General features: G+C 44.8%; 1 protein-coding gene across 1 annotated transcript in view; it reads left to right on the top strand.

Moving 5' to 3' along the window:
* Positions 1-19,488, top strand: part of SLC4A4 (solute carrier family 4 member 4) — a 207,368-nt gene extending 187,880 nt beyond the window's left edge. The window contains exons 21-25 of the mRNA XM_066632671.1: positions 4,101-4,169; positions 7,414-7,587; positions 9,050-9,211; positions 15,828-15,907; positions 18,663-19,488. Of these exons, the coding sequence (XP_066488768.1) occupies positions 4,101-4,169; positions 7,414-7,587; positions 9,050-9,211; positions 15,828-15,907; positions 18,663-18,768 (591 nt within the window). The 3' untranslated portion in view covers positions 18,769-19,488. The remainder of the gene's footprint in view (positions 1-4,100; positions 4,170-7,413; positions 7,588-9,049; positions 9,212-15,827; positions 15,908-18,662) is intronic.
* The last annotated feature ends 457 nt before the right edge of the window (positions 19,489-19,945 follow it).

Raw genomic sequence — 19,945 nt, 5'->3', positions numbered from 1 at the left:
TTTCCTATGAACAGACAGTGACTTAAATAGCTCATGACTGGTCTTAATAGGAACATGAGAGCCCTGCTGGAATTAGACCAGTGCTTCCTGCTACTCCAGCATCCGGTTTCCACAAGTGGCCAGCCAGACGTTTCTGGGATGCTCTCAAGCAGTTCATGAAAGCAAAAACTTTTGTTTTCTATACAGCGCCTCTGAACATATAGGCTCTGTTAATTTTTCTTTCGACACCAGGGCTCCTCTCCTGCACCTGTGAAGGTTTCCGGGGGTGACTGCAACCCCTGCATGGTCTTTTGCTGACAAGCCCTGCCTGTTCCACTTTCTCTCCCCTTGGCCTTGGCTTAAGGATGGAGGGGACCTTTCTCCTGCTCTCCTAGTTTGGCTTCCTTAGATGACATCTCCCCATGTACCCTGCTGTCCAGGGCCTTCTCTCCTCCTTTGCCATCTTCCATCCCCTCGAATAGTGACAGCCAACCGGCACATGCCCCAGAGAGCTCTCCACCTTCCTATGAGAGGGGACCATACACAGGGGAAGGAGCAAACTGTACCACCTCCCAAAGTGGTGCCCCACCTTCCTGTCGGCCATGTGTAACACCTGTTAGAACAACAGGGTGGCCCTCACTTCACACTTACTGGAGAGGTGTGTCGCCCTGAGCCCTGAGGTCTTGAATGGATAAGGGGTTTCTCCTGCTCTAGAAAATGATGCACGAAGTACTGTGTCTCTAAGATCCTAAAAGGATAACATTTGAACTTGTGTAATACACACTTGAGTGACGCAATTGTGGAAATACAAGAAATTCAGCAGGTTCAGCAATTCAACTGGTAATGTAGACTTTTCAATAAGAAGGTGACTGAAGAGTTGTTTTTTTCTCCTGTGCAAGTAGCTAAGAGGGGGGCAGGCAGAAGAAACCAGAGGCCAAACAGAGCTCAGGTCATGAACAGCTTGACAGGAATTGCTGAAGGTGAGCAGCTTAAGAAGCTCTTGCAGGGTCATAAGGAAGGAAGCTTTAGTTTATCAGTCAACTGAGCTGCTTCTCAGGAAGGTAAATTGTTTTCAGAGCAGACCAGTATAAGGGTACTCCTAACAGCACGTACTCCTGATGCATGGCTACTTTGGAGTAAACCCCATTAAGTTTAAAGAGGCTCATGCTCAGGTAAGTGTGTATAGCCTGAATCCTATCTGCTGTTACCTGGGAGTAAGTTCCATTACTGTAGTGGGAGGAGTTGGTTTTCCACATACAGGGAGATTTCCATGATACTAGGGTGGGAAACATTCACACCTGCCATTCTTATCCTGCATTCTGAAGTGTTTCAGTCCTGGGAGGTCTGTACTATGTAATTCCTCCCTTCTGAACATGTACCGTGAGTACAGCAAAAAAGAATTCTTTCTTCAGTCCACTGTGCCATGCTACTTGTCTGAACTGGAGAGGTGCCCAAGATATATCCATGAATCATGGTACGCTGCTGCAGATCACAGGAGGAGTGTGTGGTGTACTGACAGATATATTAAGGTGGTACAGACCTAATAGACTTCAGCTTTAAAGGTTTCTTAGTCAGCTGTGTGGGGAAGACACTCAAGAAGCACACACACCGGTAGAAGCAAGTTACAACTTAACATGGAAAGGCTGTTGAGTGTTCCTTGGCTGCCATTCAGTGGCCGCTGCTGTTATTGCATCTTGTGCTTCAACGTAGTGCTCTGGCATGGAGATATTCTGTGTTGTATTAGTTCTCTTGGCTTGGTTCTTGATAGTTCTCTTGATCCTTGGATCCAGATGAGCGACAGTAAGGAGTCCAAAGCACAAATATTTTGTTCTGGCACCAAGGGACAGGTGCTTTGGTTTGCCTCTCAAGACTCAGGTGGGGGTTACAGATCTAGGGAAGGAAAAAATAAAGCTTTTATCTTTTCCTGCCCCCTGGAGCTCTTTCCTTACTATGCTATACAGCAGGGGTGCCCAAACCCCGTCCATGGGGCCACTTGCGGCCTTCGAGGCCTCTCAATGCGGCCCTCGAGGAGCCCCCTGACTCCAATGAGCCTCTGGCCCTCCAGAGATTTGTTGGAGCCCGCAGTGGCCCGACGCAATTGCTCTCAGCGTGTGGGCAACTGTTTGACCTCTCATGTTTGCTGTGGGATGCGGGCTCCCTCCACTGCTTGCTGTTTCATTCTGTGATGCAGTAGCGGCAGCAAAGGAAAGGCCAGCCTTGCTTTGTGCAAGGCCTTTTATAGGCCTTGAGCTATTGCAAGACCTTCATTCATTTATATCAGTTCATCTTTAATATATTCATTTATGCAAACTTATGTAAATTTATTCAAATTTTAAATGTAGATTAATTCTTTTTTTTCCCCCAGCCCTCGACACAGTGTCAGAGAGATGATGTGGCCCTCCTGCCAAAAACTTTGGACACCCTTGCTATACAGCATAGAGGGTTGGATCTGAGCATTTCCTTGCTGTGTTGTGTCATTGGGGTGTCATTTTGGACAGTGGGGTTGGGAACCTGTGCCTCTTTTCCTTCATCCTGAAACATCCCTGTATGGTGCAGGAAGGGGAGGTTTCTTCTACCTCTTGGGACGTATCACACATCACCTCATCCTTAATGACCTATCCTCAGGTTACTTAATATCGGCTGTTAGGGGCTTGAGCAGGCACATTTCTTCTCTCCCTCCACTCTCCGTATTCAGTCATCTGAGACCGTAACATTCCATGTCTCAACTGATCACAGCCGTAGACTTAAATGATAGACTCACACACCCTGCCTGAGTTCTTCCTCCGGTAGACCCCTTTTCATATATACTGAAGAGGAAGAAGAAAAGATTCCAGGCACCTGGTTTTGTCTATAAATGTCAATTTTGCCTGGTTCTCAAAAGCTTGAGGTAGGAAATTGTAGTCTCTTCCTAGCTCTGCTTTGAGATGTTGAGGTGAGGGCCACATGGATGTGTGTTGTGAAGGCATGTGAATGTGTCAGCAATCTCCCATGTAGAAACTGAGTGCATTTCTATGGAAGTCAACAGCAAAACTTCATGTGCACCACTCAGCAAACTGGGTGAAAGAACTTCAGTACCTTTGTCATGTGCCCAGCTTGCAGTGCATTCCGCCCATAGGTCATGAGGTCTGAGGCTCTAAAACACTTTCAGAGTAGACAGCATCACTTTTTCTCTCCAAAGGCAAGCCTTCTGCAGAATGCTCACACATTGTCTAGTCTATGTGAATTAACCTAACCAAAATTCTCTGGTCTACATCAAAAACCTGCTTGGTAAAATGAGAGAACTGTGCTAATCCTGAAGGCCTCTTGCATTCACTCCAAACACATCCCATTTTCTATGGCCAGAGGCCTTAATTTTTTGTTGATGGTATAGTAAATAGCACTGTTTGGATGCCCATCTGAAGGAAGGGCCTGATACCTTTACCTTCATTACAGAATGACTGATAATTAAACAATTGAAAATCTTCCCCATGGGGTTGCCTGGTTGGGAAATAAATTGTTAATGTAGTCTCAGTTCTTGTAGGGGAAGGCAGAAAAATAAATAGCAGTGGAACATAGCAGTTTTGGTTCCCGGTTCTTGGTGTATAAGTTGATTGTTTGAAGCCAAAAGTTGCCCTATTGTAAGCAACGTGATTTAATACTTTGAAGGCTGTTGGTGAATGGATGCCCTTCTCATTAGTATGGCAGCTCTTGAGGGTTGGGACTCGTGTTTGGGGGTAGAGCATGTGCTTTGCATGCAGAAGGTCCCAAGTTCAATCCCTGGCATCTCTGAGTAGGCTTGAAAAGGACACCAGCGTGAAACTGTGGACACTAGAGCAGCTTGCTGCCAGTCCATGTGAACAGTACCGAGTCAGAAGGGCTAGTTGTCTGATTCGGGAGGAGGCCATTTCATATGTCCACATATGCGTTTACAAGTAAAGAGCCGCACGTCTGAAAGGTCAATCACAGAACTGGCACCGCAGGCAGAAGTAGTGTAATCTTTCATGAAGCCTCTCGCCATGTCCAGTGTAGTATCAGATGTGCATTTGTCTGTAACTCTCTTCCTACAAGCTTAACTGTAGATGAACTCCATTAGTACAGATTGTTGACTTCAGCATTTCCTCCTTTTTTTCTCCCTCTCTTAGTTTATCCCCATGCCTGTGCTCTACGGAGTGTTTCTATATATGGGTGTTGCGTCTCTTAATGGAGTGCAGGTAAGTTTTCTCCATAGCAACCAAGGCCCTTCTGATACGTACAGCCAACTTTTCAAAGGCCCTTGTCGGGGAGACGGTAAACATTAACCACCTCTCTCTTTTTCACATATCTGAAGTAGGTCATTCGTGGCCAGCAAAAAGACAGGGCGCAATTTAACAGTTAGCTCTTTGCCCGAAATGGTAGCTGTGATGCAATTTACCACTTGGCTTTACAGCCCCTTTGTGTGTGTGTGTGTGTGTGTGTGTCTTTCTCCTGACACTCACCTGGTTACTCTTCCGTAAGACCGTTTGAATAACTTTTCCTGCCCTTTCCTCCTCTGCCTCATTTTCATTCAGAGGAACCTGTTAAACCTGACCTGTGTTTACATATATTACTATGCTACGTTTGTACAGAAACACACACACACACACACAGAACAAACTTTGCACAGCCTACTTGGCTATGATGATTGCGGTTCAGTTAAACCATTTCTGTTCAATGCTGCATATACGCAACAGGGACCAAATGTGAACACTTGTGCGCTGGGCAAAAATGGGTTAACTCGGGGTGGCGTTGAGTGCAAAAGAGGGCTTGAATTACTGGCACCCTTCCTCTGTTGCTTGTGTTTTTTGATGCTTTGGTCCCCTTGAGCTCTGCTGCTTGGCAGCTGTCAGATTTCCCTCGACAGCCTCCCCTGTGAGACACTGCATCTTGATGGAGCATTGAGGGTCCACTCCTATCCAGCTTTCAGCACTGGTGCAACAGGAACAAGTTGCAGATCACCCTCTGAACAGGAATGAGTGATTTTGTCAAATGAGCAGATACAGACATAGGGCCCAATTCTGTCTGATTTTTCCAGCACTGGTGCAGCCACAATGCAGCCCCAAGGAAGGGAACAAATGTTCCCTTACCATGAGGAGGTCTCTGTGACTGCCTACCCACCATAGGATGTAGCGCACACCCCGTTGGCACAGCTGCGCCGGAAAATTGGATAGGAGGCCTTGATGGAGGTTATGGGAGAAATGGCAGCAACCAATAAGGGCTGCTGTTTTTTTTTTTACCCCCCCCCCCGTACAATGTTGCATCATCTTGCTGCATAAAATGTTATGGGGAAAAACAGTAAAAGAATTGCTGTAGTTTTGAAATGGATTCAAAAAAATTCTTATCGCAGAATCGATGATTATGTAAATGGCTATAACGGGGACCCTACTTTGAGCCCTGCCCTATAGTGTGTGTGGCCTAATAATGTCTTGCTCAGACACGCATCACTGAAAAGAGGCCTGCTCCCTCCTACTCACAGAGGGGCTTCACTTGATTTGGTTGGGCTGATGCCAGCCCACGAGAAGCTTGCTGGTCATAAACGTGGCGTAGCAGAAGCCTCCACCACTTTTTGCTCTTGACATTGAGAAACTATTCTGTAACAGAGGAGCCTCCTCTCCTTGGAGAGCGTGCCATCTTGAAGTGGCATGAAGAAGAAGCTGGTCATGTTTCTGTTAACTTCCTGGCACCTAGTTGTGTTGCTGTCGTGTGCTTAATAGGGGGGAAAGGGTGCATGTTTTGTGTCTCCCCTCAGAGATTTATTTGGGCCCACTTAAATATGGCCCTGGCTTTCATTCACAGAATTAATCTGGCGGTAGAGTCAGCCAGCTGTGGGCAGTGGGCCAGGGTGCTGGCAGAGGACAAAGAGCTTATTGTTTAACACTTGCTTGTGCTTAGACTGCATTCGTGACATTTCTGATGTGTGGAGGCCTGGCCGGCTGTTCAGAATGTCTTCTCAAAGGTGTGACTAGGGCACCAGTGAAGTGAGGGAAAGTCGGAAGACAAGGAGCTGTGTTGTGTGTGTTCCTCTTTCTCAGCATAGAGAGAAGAGCTAACCACACAGGTGGGGTAATGTGGTTTTACAGAGCAATATATAGGAACACATTACTCTTCATTGACTAAAATGGAAAGGTACCTACGAGTTGACCTCCGTGTCAACCTGTCCTTGTGGCAATTTCCAACACCTTTAGGACACACATGGAAGTCCTTGCAAGCATGGGTCGTTGTCTCCCTTTCACTTTCCACGTTGGAGAATACTGTTCGTACATATCCCTATTGTGCTTGTGATTGATGTCCCCATATCATGTGAAGGTCAGTGATGCTTTAGGTGGGGGTGCATTGGGAGACCAAGTGTGCTCTTTATCTAGGTGAAGCTCTTGGTTGGTCTAAACATTACTGAGTCCCATGGCAAGAAGCTTCACTATCCCCTTGCCATAGTTATTACATATTGCATGGCTTGTTTATGGGATTACTCCTATTGGCATTGCAAATTCCTAGGCCAATCATGGAATCTGATGCTATCAGGAGGATCCATGTGGCAAAAGACCTTGAGGAGAGTTGCCATATCAAAGCTTCTTTTGTGGGGAATATGGTAACAAGTAGACCAGCCCTAATTCTCCATTAGATGGAGAGCAAACTCATTTATGCACAGGTTCCTCTGTTTAAAGCTCAAGAGAGATTTGCATGAGAATAGTATTCTCACTATGAAATGAAACCTGTGTTAAGAGGCATTATTCCCACACACACAGTGGTGATATGTGCAACCAGCTATCTCCAGCACTGGAATAAAGGGAGAGGCCTTGCTGACTCAGAGATGATGATGATGATGATGATGATAATGATGTTGACTGAGTATTTATATACCGCCTTTCTGGTCATTGGATTACTCCTCTGACTTTATTCAAGGTAGTTTATATAGGCAGGCATTTCTAAATCCCTCAAGGGGATTTTTACAATCATAGAGGTTCTCTCTTTCAAGAACCAACAACATTTCAGAACGGATCTTCCTGGTTTGGTCTCGCTTCTGACCTCCAGTTCTCCCACGCAGGCTGACAAGCAGCTCCATCTCTCACATGGAGGGCAGCCAAGACGCTTCTTGCTCACACTAAGAGCAGGTGAGATCACTCAGCTGGGCTTGTCAGCTGCTTCAAGGTCTCGCCATTCTCAGCCGTTCAGGGAGCTGCCGGTGTCCTCGAACTGGCGACTTTCTGATGTTATCTTCGGGCTAACGGAGGCTCTGCCCTCTAGACCAGACGTCCTGCCCGTGTGTGCACTGGGGCTTTGACAATCTGCATGGCTATCTTTGAGGACAGAATCCTACAGGTTCCTCTTCTAAGCCTCAGTCAGCATTGCAGATAGTTAGGAATAGAGGTTCTGCATTTTTCCCCCCTGTATTAGTGCATCTGTGTACACTGATATCAGCAAGCTCTCCTCTCTCCATCTCAGTTCATGGACCGTCTGAAGCTGCTCCTGATGCCCCTGAAGCACCAGCCTGACTTTATCTACTTACGACATGTCCCCCTTCGCAGGGTCCATCTCTTCACTTTCCTCCAGGTTGTGTGTTTGGCTCTCCTTTGGATCCTGAAGTCCACAGTGGCTGCGATCATATTCCCAGTCATGGTAGGTTGGCGTGAGCCCGACTCCATTCCATGAAGCATCTTCTCTTCCTTCTAGGGGGGCTGCCTCCGTAAGTGTTACCCCAAGGCTTGCTCCACACAGTCCCACATCCCATCCCCGGCTATGTCGAACTACTAAAGCAAACAGAAATGCTTACGTTTTTATTGCTGATAAAGCAAGTATAATACTGAGATATAAATAGGAAAAGTTAAGAAGGATGCAAAATACACGTAACACTGGGGCAACATTGGTGTCACATTGAATGTTTTGTCCAGATTCACCAAAAAGTTTTCAGCTGTAGATAGAGCAAGGCAGCTTCCTAATGCACATTTTAATTTGTTTGTTTTTTAGCCAAACCTGATTAATATTATGGATTAATTTAATTGGTGCTCCTAGTCCTACTCCATGCTTATGGCTATGGGTTTCCTATCTTTAATTATTGCTTGCCTTTTCTTCATAGGTCTAATACAGGGGTGTCCAAACCCCGGCCCGGTGGCTACTTGCGGCCCTCAGAGGTTCCCAGTCAGGCCCTTAGGGAGCCCCCAGTCTACAGTGAGCCTCTGGCCCTCTGGAAACTTACTGGAGCCCGTGCTGGCCCGACGCAACTGCTCTCAGCATGAGTACAACTTGACCTCTCTTCTGAGCTGTGGGATGAGGGCTCCCTTCACTACATGCTGTTTCATGTCTGTGATGCAGCAGTGGTAGCGAAGGAAAGGCCGGCCTTGCTTTGTGCAAGGCCTTTTATAGGCCTTGAGCTATTCCAAGTCCGTCATTCATTCATATAAATTCCATCTCTAGTATATTCATTTATGTAAATTTATTCAAATTTTAAATTGTAAATTAATTCTTTCTTTCCGGGCCCCTCACACAGTATCAGAGAGATGCTGTGGCCCTCCTGCCAAAATGTTTGGACACGCCTGGTCTAATATAAAGATATTACATTTCCTGTATTTGCATCTGTTACTGGAGCTATTTTGAAGTGTGATTATGTGGCAGTTAGCCTGTTACAGCTTGCAGCCAGGAGCACCCCAATGTACTCAGGTCCCTTTCACATAAATTAAAAGGAGGGCCCATAAATCCTTGCATTTTTAACCCCTCGTGGTTTGTTTCATGCTCCATAACGTTTTCTACACAGATAGAGCAGTTTTGCAAACTTGCCTGTTGCAAGATAGCTGCAGTAGATTAATACTATCCTCCTTGATACGGTTATCTGTGAACACTGACCTGTGGTGACATGAGAAATGAGACCTGGAATCTGAGTGGCAGAGCATTTGATTTCCACCGTGAAACAGGCCTGTTCCAATTGCTGCTCAGTTTTCGAATGCATTAACTCTCTTTTTACCAGTGGAGGCTGAGAGAGACGCCCCATGCTGGATAAGGTGTGGCAAAAGAAGGTCAGCTTGAATAGCAGAGGTGGGTGAACAGCTTCATGTCAATAAGGGAGTGCTGAATTCTGTCCCGTCAGATCTTGGCACTCGTTGCGGTCAGAAAGGCGATGGACTACCTCTTCTCCCAGCATGACCTCAGTTTCCTTGATGACGTCATTCCAGAGAAGGACAAGAAGAAGAAAGAGGATGAGAAGAAAAAGAAAAAGAAGAAGAGCAGCCTGGACAGTGACAATGAGGACGTAAGGCCGTTTTTGCCATTGCTAACCTATTTTGATGCTCTTGTGCTGGCGCTTGCAGCAGTTATGCAGGTTTGGACTGGGTATTTGACCATCCTTGCTTCATCTCACACCACCCATGAGGCTGGATGCTCCTGGATGCTGTTAGTGCTAGAAACAGGGAGCAGGGCTAGAGAGACCTTTGGCCTTGATGCTCTGTGGTGATGCTCATGTTCAGGACTGTGTGTATTTTGTAGTCGCATAGGGGTGCAACTCTGCCTGCAGAAATGTCCAAACCCTCAGTGAAGGGTGCATGGCATTTTCAGTGGTTGGGGGAGGAGGCAGGGCTCCAGCCCCAGGTCTAGTTCCTTACCCTTCCGCAGCCCTGCTCAGGTTTTTATTTTGCCTTCTAAGTCTTTGGGGCATTGCGAGCCTGTGTTCATCTATTGCCGTGCTGCTCGTAGCCTGTAGTTGAAGTTGCATCTGCCTTGGTGCAACATCACCAAATCCAAAGGCAGATTTCCAGAGGGGAAATTGTGCAGGCTTTTGTGAGCGCATAGCCTGCTCTAATAGCCTGTGGAATTTTCCCCTCTGAAGTGAGGAGCCTGTGCTTCCGGCCAGACATGCATTGGCCTGTTTACGGTGTGATCATCGCATAGCAAGCTGTCCGGTCTGTCTGCCTGCAGCAACAGCCCTTCCTACTTAGGTAATGGCCTCAAAGGTCAGTAGACTCCGAAATAATTGCCATTTCCAGTCCACTTTGAAAGAGGCTGTCTCGCAGTAATTGTTTTCGTCTTGCGTCCCCTTGGTGACCCGCTTAGGTGGCTGGCTGTAGCACATGGCCAGGGGATTGCAGATATGGCTGGTAAAAATTCCCATGATTGCAATGACATGTCCTTCAACCATCAAGATGAAAGGAGCTTCTGCTGCCAGCAACCACAAGCACCAAGTTTGCACATTATTTGTACCTTCATGAATGGTTCCTGGGGGATAGTATTATACAAAGAAGCGACTGAGCCATGCAAGCTTTTGCCTTTCAACTTTATATCTTTCTCAAGTTGCAGGAAGAGGCTTTAATTCCCAGAACTTTCTTTCCTCTTCCTTCTCAAAATGTACTGAAATGTGACTCTTCTTCCTCCTCCTCCTTGTCCATTTAATCACTCTGTTCTGTGTACCTTTCCCCCATCATGGTTTTTGTTCCTCCTTTCCTTTGGAGACTGTTTTTTAGGATATAAAAGTACTTTTGCAACCATCTTCAGTACCTAAGATTTGTTCTTTTGGAGTCTTTTCTTTTGTTTCCTTTTTTGGGAAAGCATTTGACTTGTTCAGTTATATTCTGCATTTTACGTGCTGTTGTTGGTCTATAATATGTTCAAGTTTTTGAACCCCACTCGCACACTCTGTAACCTGACCTTGTGCCTTAGAATGTGTTGAATTATTGATCATTCTTAAAGAAATCTGTCACCCTTGTGCCTTCAGGTATTCTTTTCCCAGGACTCAATATGCCACCATCACTGTCTCAACCTGGTGTAAAGGCAGGTGGAAGCCACAGAAACTTTTTAAGGGCTACTACATTTTGAAGCTCCATTTTAGAAGGTGGTCTGTGCAACTGTGCAATCTGGTCGTTACAGGCTGCAAGAGAGATAAGGTGGAGATGTTTCCCTCTCTGCTGCCATTTCATATGAAAGCACAGTAACAAGGATGACTTTCCAGCAAGTTCTGTCCTCACTGAATTCAGGCAGCTGCCAACTGGAAAAAAGAGGGGAGAAGGAAGCGTGTGTTTTGGTTGCTTAACAACCAGAAACACATTGCCGGTTGCTTCCAGATTAATCAGAAGCTTTAGTATGTCTGCATGGTGGTCTGGCTATCACACGGGTGACTTCACTCACCCACATACCTTCCATTTTGGATTTAGTAATTCCTGAGACCATTAGGTACAGAGTAAAGCATCAAACACACATAGGTAAAACCAAAACAAACATGACACAATAACTTAAAACAGCAGAGAAATGTCAAGGAAACCAGCACCAGTTGCCAGTGGATTCCATTCTTGTCCTAAAGGCCCCCTGAAAAAAGCAAGTTTGTACGTAATACTAGATGGACTGGAGTGTAGGGGATTGGGCACATCCCAGGAAATTGTATTCCAAACCTGGATTTAGTAGCCAAAAGGACGTTGTTTTGAATGTTTATCTGCCCAACTTCAGAGGGTGGGAGGAGCCAAGAGTGCAGTTTCAGCCAAAGGTCTAAGAAGCCAGGTAGGTTCACATGAGACAATGTGTTGTATTTTTGTGATGGAAGCATTTTTTTGCTTCAGGCTTCAGAACATTCAGAGACTCCCTGCCTGTCAGAAACCTAGAAGGGCTCTTTTTCCTGTCCATAAAATGGTTGGAACACATCGTATGTGGTAGACAGAGGGCCTTGGGGTGTAGTGCTTGCTCTGCAGAGAAACCATACTGAGATGATAGCAATGCTTCTTGTTTGTGTTCGTACACCTCTGGAGAAGTGAAGCGGGTCTTCCTGGAAGCCTGCTAATTTAGCCTAGTTAGCAGAATATTGTGTCTTTGTAGCAGCTGGATAGTTACCTTTTCTCACACTGTGGACTGTCAGTGCCGGATTTAGGCACATGCTAAAAAAACTACAGTTTAGCAGGGGTGCTCAAACTTTCAACTTTAGGGATGCTGGACCTTTAACAAGTGTATAGAAGAGAGAATTTCAGCAGGTGTAGCTTGTCATCTGTGGGATGACAAGTTGCACCTGCTGCAAATCTCTCTTCTATACACTTGTTAAAGGTCCAGCATCCCTAAAGTTGAAAGTTTGAGCACCCCTGGTTTAGGGCCTCATAATCCATAGGGCCCTCCAAAAAAATTCAGATTTTTTTGGGGGGGGGGAGGTGGAGAGGGTCTTTTAAAATGTTATGTGTGCTGAATACTATAGATATAGATAGATATATAGATATAGACTCACTCACTCACTCTATATATGTGCAGCAAATTTTGGTGTAATTTTTTTTTTAACAAGAGGCTTCCAAGCTTTATATAACGTAGGGCCTTACCAAGTCTAAATCTGGCACTGTTAGCAGTTCATGACCCCACATGCACTACCTTGAGCACCTTGGAGGAACTGAAGGTTAAATGTGATATATAATAAAGCACACAAATGCATATTCCTGCACACTGAAGGTTCAGAGGTTTCATTCAAAGTGCATGCGTGAACTGAACAGCAGTGAAGTGCGCTAAAGTGCATTATGTGGTTATTTCATTAGCGGTCAGCACGTGGCACTGTCTGGACTTGAACTGAATCAATGACAGTCTGGTGCAAAATCCCTTGAATGCCAGAGCTGGGCTGGTATGCTCTGTGGATAATCAATGGGAATTGGTAAGAGAGAGAGAGCGAGCTTGAGCACATGGAAACATTCTAAGAACTTTTGTGCACATTTTTTTCACAGTCTGACTGCCCCTACTCAGAAAAAGTCCCAAGTATTAAAATTCCAATGGACATCATGGAACAGGAACCTTTCCTAAGTGATAGCAAACCTTCCGACAGTGAGTAGAACTAACATCTTGCATGCCTGCTTCAGTCTGAATTGCGCTGCCAAAAAGCAGATATAGAGTGATACCTATATATTCTTGTACAATTATTGATACTTTTTAAACTCGTTCCTGGTTTGGTTTGTTTTCTTTTTTCTTTTTTACTGCTTTTTTTCCAGCCTTCTGATACAGCATGCACTTTTTTTTGGTTGGCTTTTAAATATTATTTTTTACTTTTTAAAAATATATATCTCTTGTGGTTCCCCCCTCAGTCTTCCTTTCTTTGTGCCTCCACTTTTAATTGCTTTTGTCCTAAGAGATCAGTCTGCTGCAAGATCAGTCACTAGCACTGTCCCTCTCTCTTTCTAACTTTCCAAAGCATCCAGCTCATTTCTGGCACAATATTTATATCTATCTATCTATCTGCCCCCACCCCGTGTGTGAATGCATGTACCTTCTAACTCATTTTTTAACCCTTTCCTTTAGTTTCCCTCCCTGCTGGCTAATCTTACGGTTTGCAGTCTATAGAAGCAACAACACTGTCTCCTGCTGTTTGTCTCCTTAGGATCCAATCAGTTGCCAAAACCCAGAAGCATAATATTTGTCCTCTTCGTCCTTTCTTACTTTTATGAGGAGGTCATCCTGTGAATCACGTAGCTCTGTTAACATGCTGTCTTCCTTTAGGTGGCTTGGGTTACATTTGCTTCCTCCTTGTACTGTCTCCAGGTAGTGCTAATGGTCACATCATGATTGTACCTTTTTTCACTGAAAACAAGAACATGCTGGCATCATGTTTGCTTATTCCCATGTTCATTTCTTATTGCTTTACTCCCTTGAAAAGAAGAGAATCTCAAAGCCCTTGCCGATGATGAATCTCATAAGCTTCAGTGTGTGTCTTTTCCAAAGCGGAAGAATCGTGTGGAGCTCAGAGATAAACGTTTTGTAAAAGCAGAACCAGGGGGAAGAGGAATACGTGGTTGACTCTCTATCCACATAACCCAAGTGTTAAGTATTTTAGGAAACAAGTCTCAATGGTGGATGACACAGAATATATATATATATTTTTGCTTCACTTAGGCCAGGGTGGTCCAACACGTGGCCCATGGGTCGTATGCAATCCATGAGGCCCTTTTTGACAGCCCCTGGAAGCTCTGGTGCAGCCCCCTACCTCATCCCACTCCAGTAGTTTTTCAGAAGCCAGAATGGCACAGTAGGGAGATAGAAAAGCCCCACCACACCTACTGCCACCTCTCCCTCCTTCAACTGAGTGTTGAATGACTTTGGCGGCTCAAAATGTGGAAGTAATTGGTGGTGATGTCATCATGTCACCCCCAATTACTTCTGGGTCAGGGGATCATGCCAGGGTCATGCAACCCTCAGCTGACAGATGTTGGGCCACCCTGACTTGGGCCCATCTGAACACTGTCCCTTTGTAATGCACAATTCCAATGGATATTAGTACATGGAATTTGCTGCCACCAGGTGTAGTGATAGCCACTAGCTCAGACAGATTTAAAGGGGGTTTAGAAAAATGCATAGGGAAGGTTCTTGGTCATGTTAGCTAAATAGGACTTCCATGGTTAGAGGCAGTGCTACTTGAGTCCAGTTGTTTGGGGAGCAAGAGTGGAGAAAGGTTATTGACTTCATCCCTGCTTGTGAGCTTCCCAGAGACATCTACTTGGCCACTGTGAGATGGATTTTTAAGCTTCTTCCTGTGTTCTTAAGCTCTCCCACAAGTGATTCCCATGCTCAAGCTTGCTTGCAAACATTTTGGAGCTGAATAAATTGTTCCAAGGTGAATCTGCAAGACTCTGCAGCAGGCTTGCCTCAGTAAGCAAAGAGCAGAGACAGCGTGGGCAAAGTACTAAGCCCTTTAAGGCACCGTCAAGCTCCTGCATTCACTACGTCCGTTCAGTCATCTACAGCCCTGGGTTGGCAGGTGCTGGAGCTGGGAGCAGCACATGCTTTTTACCCTGAACTCTCTGTAGTGCAGTGTGTTCAGCTAGGATGGCATGATGTCACTTTGTGCTGGGCTACCTAACACCTGGAGAGCAGAAGAGGGCCACTGAATGTGCCACTATTTTAATGTGCTAAACACCAGTCAAGTCCACTTGGGCTGGTCGTCTTTGGGACCTTACTGTTAAGCTGAGGGCAAACTTGCTTATTTGCTAAGTAGCATGACACTCACATTGACAGTTCTTCACCCCAAATGATTTCACTGATAGTTCTGGAAATTAGTCAGCGTACTAACTCCTTGTTAAGCTGGACACTGGACACCTGCTATGCATTGGGGAATGTTCAGTTGTCTCTTGTGCGAGTTGTCCAGTTCTTCAAGGCATTTCATGTAGCTCTTTCCAAGTTTATAATGCTTCTGAGCTCCAGTTCACTCACTCTGTGCTATCAAATTGAAGCCTTCAAATCCAAAGATAATTCTGTGTCTTGGTGCCCAGCTAATATTCAGCAGTAAAAATCAGATCGTCCTTCTATATTGCACCATGTGTGAGAGAACGACATGCAAACTGTGGGGTGTGGGGTAGGTGGAAAACAAGGTGGGGAAGTGGCAGATAGGCCTGCTAATTGCATAGGGTGTGGGACAAGGTCTTTTTGGCCAGGTAGATAGGAAAAAGGTGAGTATCAAAGCATTCTGATGCCGCAGACATTTGCACAAATTGTGTGCAGAAGTGGAGGATGATGAAGGATTCAGAAGTAACTGTGGTGGAATCAGAACTGTCCATTTTGACGGCAGATGTGTGAAGGAGATGGGACATTGTGAATAGGAAGTCTTCCTGATGTCTGAATTAGTCCTCTCATTCTGATTGAGTGAGGCCCTCCATTTCTTCCTGAGTGTGGACAAACACAGCCTAAGCCTTGCTTCCTGGAATTGGTTCTGATTTACAACCCAATCCTAACCAGCAGTTACAGCAGCAGAACAAAGGAGTGTCTGGGTGGGGAGGGGGCAGGAGGTAGGCTGACCTGATGGCCGGACTTCATATGAGGCAGCTTTCTAAGTTCAGCACTGAACCCTTGTTTGATTGAGACCAGAGCACCACTAAGGAATTTGTATTCAGGCTGCAGGCAGTGACAAAAGACTCTCTTTTTTTCTTTTAAAACAGGAGAAAAATCACCAACATTCCTTGAACGCCATACATCATGCTGATAAAATTCCTTACCTCCACTCCCACACAATGCCAAGGTAAGGCTCTTTTTGTATCTATGATCTTAATGCAAACACTATTTCTTGTGACTCAGCAGGGACTAGTCCATCTGATTGCATCTCCAGTGCAGACAAAGTACCAGCTGTTGTTGGCTTTGTACCCTGGCTGCAAATGTAAGAAAGCTTTGATGTTAACCTAATTTTGCCCAGGGTCAAAACACCTCCTTTTGTGCAGAAATAAAACAGAAGCTGACATGTTAGTGCAGCTTGTCACTGTAGCAAAATGTTTGGTGTCACCAAAACATTAGTTTGCACCCTGGCAAAGGAAATTACCTTCTTAAATGCTAAGACTGTTTTATAGAAATGGTGTTTGCCTGAGCCTGTATAAACCAGGCTCGGGTGCAGTAAAGAGCTGAAGTGCTTTTAAGAGCAAGTTATTGCATAGAATTGCACAGCAGCTCTCGAGGGTCTCAGGTGGGTGTTTATCCAGCTATTCCTGTGAAAAAGGAATTGCACCCAGTGCCAAGCAACACCACCGCTGAATCGCAAACAGATTCATCCAGTTAGCGAAGCTCATCATCTCCACTCCCATGGGAGACTGCCATTGGAATTTCAGGCTTGCTTGCACCAATTCCAACAAACGCATCACCTGCTTTGAATTCTTCCCAGCATTGGTGACAGTTTAAGTTGGCTGAGCCGGTCCGGTGCTTCTTCTCTTGCCAAGAGCTCATCCTAACAGGTTTGGTGAAAGGCAAAAATTTTAGTGAGTTTGTGGGTGGAGATTGTTGAAACCACACCACCTGGAAGGCGACTCAGACTGTAGGAGAGTTGGCTGCATTATCAAATGCCGTTAACAGTTGTTACCCAAGGCGGTTTCTCTATGCCAGTTGCCAACTTGGATTATTAAGGACTAAAGGGCCACCCTCCTGAGTATTCTGCTCAGTTTAGTGGTGCTTGCAGCCCTCTGCACTTGTCAAGGCAATTTCTAGTCCAGCACTGGTGGTCTTCGTGACTTGAGTCTCATGGACAAGAGAGTTAAATTTCCCTATATCCAGTTCAAACAAACATATATAAGTAAGGGGGCTAGCATTATTATATCCATATTGCAGCTGGTGGGGCTGAAGCCAAATGAGTATGGTTTGCTTAAAGAAATGTCATGGCAGAAACAAGATTAAACCTGGAGCTTCCTGATTCAAGGCAGTTTTTTTAGCCATCGTGCTACATCAGCATATCGGTTTGCATTTGTTTATACCCATTTTTCTGCCCTGTTCAATTTGGGGCTTATGTAATTTAATTTGGTAATGGAGAAAAATGCTGAAAAGCTCATCCCATTTACTTCGCTAGTGGGAGAAAAAGGCTTAAGTGCTCATCCTGTAACTCTGTTATGGCTTTCCTGTTAGCTATCAATGCTTAAAGATTGGTATCCACCCTCTACCTAGATCTAGTGAACAGCTGTCCACATTTATTAGTATTAAGTGTATTTAAACAGAGTGTATGAGAGTCATTGCTCTATAGCTGGGGTCTCCAAACCCCGGCCCGGGGGCCAGATGCGGCCCGCAGCAAGCCTCTATCCGGACCGGGGCCAGCCTCTTGTCCCCTGAAAGCCTCTGGCCCACTTGACTGAACATGACCAGAGCTGTGCTCTGATTGCATCTGGAGGGTGTTCTGACGGCCGGAGAGGCTGAGTGAATGAGCCCACTCATTCATTTATACATTCATCTAAGTTCCATCTCTAATTTATTTATTTAAATTTTATATTTAAATTTTTTTCTGACCCTCAGCACTGCGCCAGATATTTCATGTGGCCCTCTGGCCAAAATGTTTGGAGACCCCTGCTCTAGAGCAGTGTTTCTCAAACTGTGGGTTGGGACCCACTAGGTGGGTCGCGAGCCAATTTCAGGTGGGTCTCCATTCACTTCATTATTTTATTTTTAATACATTAGACTTGATGCTACTATGGTATGTGACTGCATTTGGGGAAATGTTGCAGACCTGTACTTTTAACAAGCTACTGTGTCTGTTCTTTTAACAATGATAGTAAATAGGACTTACTCCTGGGGAAGTGTGGGCAGGATTTAACCTAGGATTGTTAAAAAATTTTCTTGCTTGATGATGTCACTTCCGGTCATGACACCACTTCTGGTGGGTCCCAACAGATTCTCATTCTGTCCCAGTGGGCCCCGGTGCTAAATGTGTGAGAACCACTACTCTAGAACAGCCATTTTCAACCACTGTGCCATGGCACATTGGGGTGCCACAAACACTCCCCAGGTATACCGTGGGAGTTTGGGGTGGGCCATTGGGGGATATGAGCCCCCCACCCAGCAATGCAGTGTACCTTTTTATTTGTCCAAAAAACAGGTGATGTGCCTTGTCAATTTTAGCACCGTCTCAGAATACCACGAGATGAAAAACGTTGAAAATTGCTGCTCTAGAAATTCCTTGGCCTGGTGGTGGTGGTGGTGGTGGTTATTAACAACAGTATTTATATACCGCTTTTCAACTAAAAGTTCACAAAGCTGTTTACAGAGAAAAATCAAACAACTAGTGGCTCCCTGTCCCAAAAGGGCTCACAATCTAAAAAGATGCAAAGGAACACCAGCAGACAGGCACTAGAAAAGACACTGCTGGGGTGAGGTGGGCCAGTTACTCTCCCCCTGCTATAAAGAGGAGCACCCACTTGAAAGTGTGCCTCTTACCCAGTTAGCAGGGGTTCATCCAGCCCTGATTTCTATGCCATAAAACTGGGTGCCTACGTTTTGTTTTATGATGTTTGTTTTCTTTCTTTCTTCAGCCCTCCACGAACTCCAGTGAAAGTAGTGCCTCAAATTAGAATAGAGCTTGATCCTGAAGACAGTGGTTATTTCTGGAGGAGCAAGGGAACAGAAACTACTTTGTAATTTGTTCTTTAATCTTCTACCGAACTGACTTTTTACTTTTTTCTTCTTCTTCTTCTTCAATACTAGCCAAATATTCGAATGCTCTCTGCCTAGGTAAAACCAAGACACGTTGCTGTCTCTCCCCTGCTAGACTTTTCTTGCATTCCCTCTATTTTTGTATATATATTTTTGCTCACTCCGTTGCTGACATTCTTTCTCGTCTGACCAATACACTTTTTGGGGGTTTTGCCTTCTCAGTCACACACGTGTGTTCGCCCCCCTCCTGAGCTCTGTACCAGAGGGCAGAAGTATTAAGGATATATTATCAATGGCTTTGTGAAGCATCAGCAGAACTGACTTATTTTTTAGTTGTGAATCAGTGTTTTTCTTTGGGATTTTTTAAAAATTGTTTTTTTATTATTCTCTGTCTACCAGAACAAAACTGACCTCTAGGCTAATGCAGCATTTCTTCCCCCTAGTTCTCTCCTCTTGCAAAGCGTCGCTGATTTTAACATGCTCTTAACATCACCTCTGCTTCTGTAGTCTCAAGCAAAGGAAACACAATGGTACGTCCCCACGCAGAAAATATGTTTTGCCATCACTGTAGTGAGTGTGTGAAATTGACCCTCTCCTCCTCTTCCTATGCAACTTGTATTCTGTAACACTTTAATGGACTCTTACCTGTCGGCTACATTGGCAAGTGTTGTTTTTTTTTTCCTAGATTATTTTCATTTTAAATTATGGGGGCCTAACCTGCAACTTTTATTTTTTGTCAATTTTTTAACCTTTTTTTTTTTTTAAAAAAAAAATTACTGTAAAGAAAATGAAATTTGTTTTCCTGCAGCAGGAAATATATATAGGTTGAGTAGCTCTACCTCTTATTTCTAGATGTCAGACTTTCTCTTTTAAAAAGGAAAAAAAAGAAGAAAAAAGATTTAATAATAATAATTGTATAGTGTGGTATATAATGTGATTTTTACAAAAAACAAAAAATGGAAAAAAATACACAATCTCAAGGGTGTGGCATAGAACTGAAATCAACTATATGAACAACTTACATCAGAAACAGATTTTTTTTTTTCCGCCAGTTTTTATTTTCCCTTATCTGACACACACTGAAGGAGTCAGGGCCTAAGTTTCAACAGGGGCAGAATCTCTTCTGTGTAACTCCCACAGTTACACGCTGGTTTTGCACCAC

Source organism: Tiliqua scincoides, chromosome 6 (assembly GCF_035046505.1).
Source record: "Tiliqua scincoides isolate rTilSci1 chromosome 6, rTilSci1.hap2, whole genome shotgun sequence".
NCBI classification, from domain to species: Eukaryota; Metazoa; Chordata; class Lepidosauria; order Squamata; family Scincidae; genus Tiliqua; species Tiliqua scincoides.
Note: the sequence above shows the minus strand (reverse complement) of the source record. Positions and strands in the feature narration are given on the sequence as shown.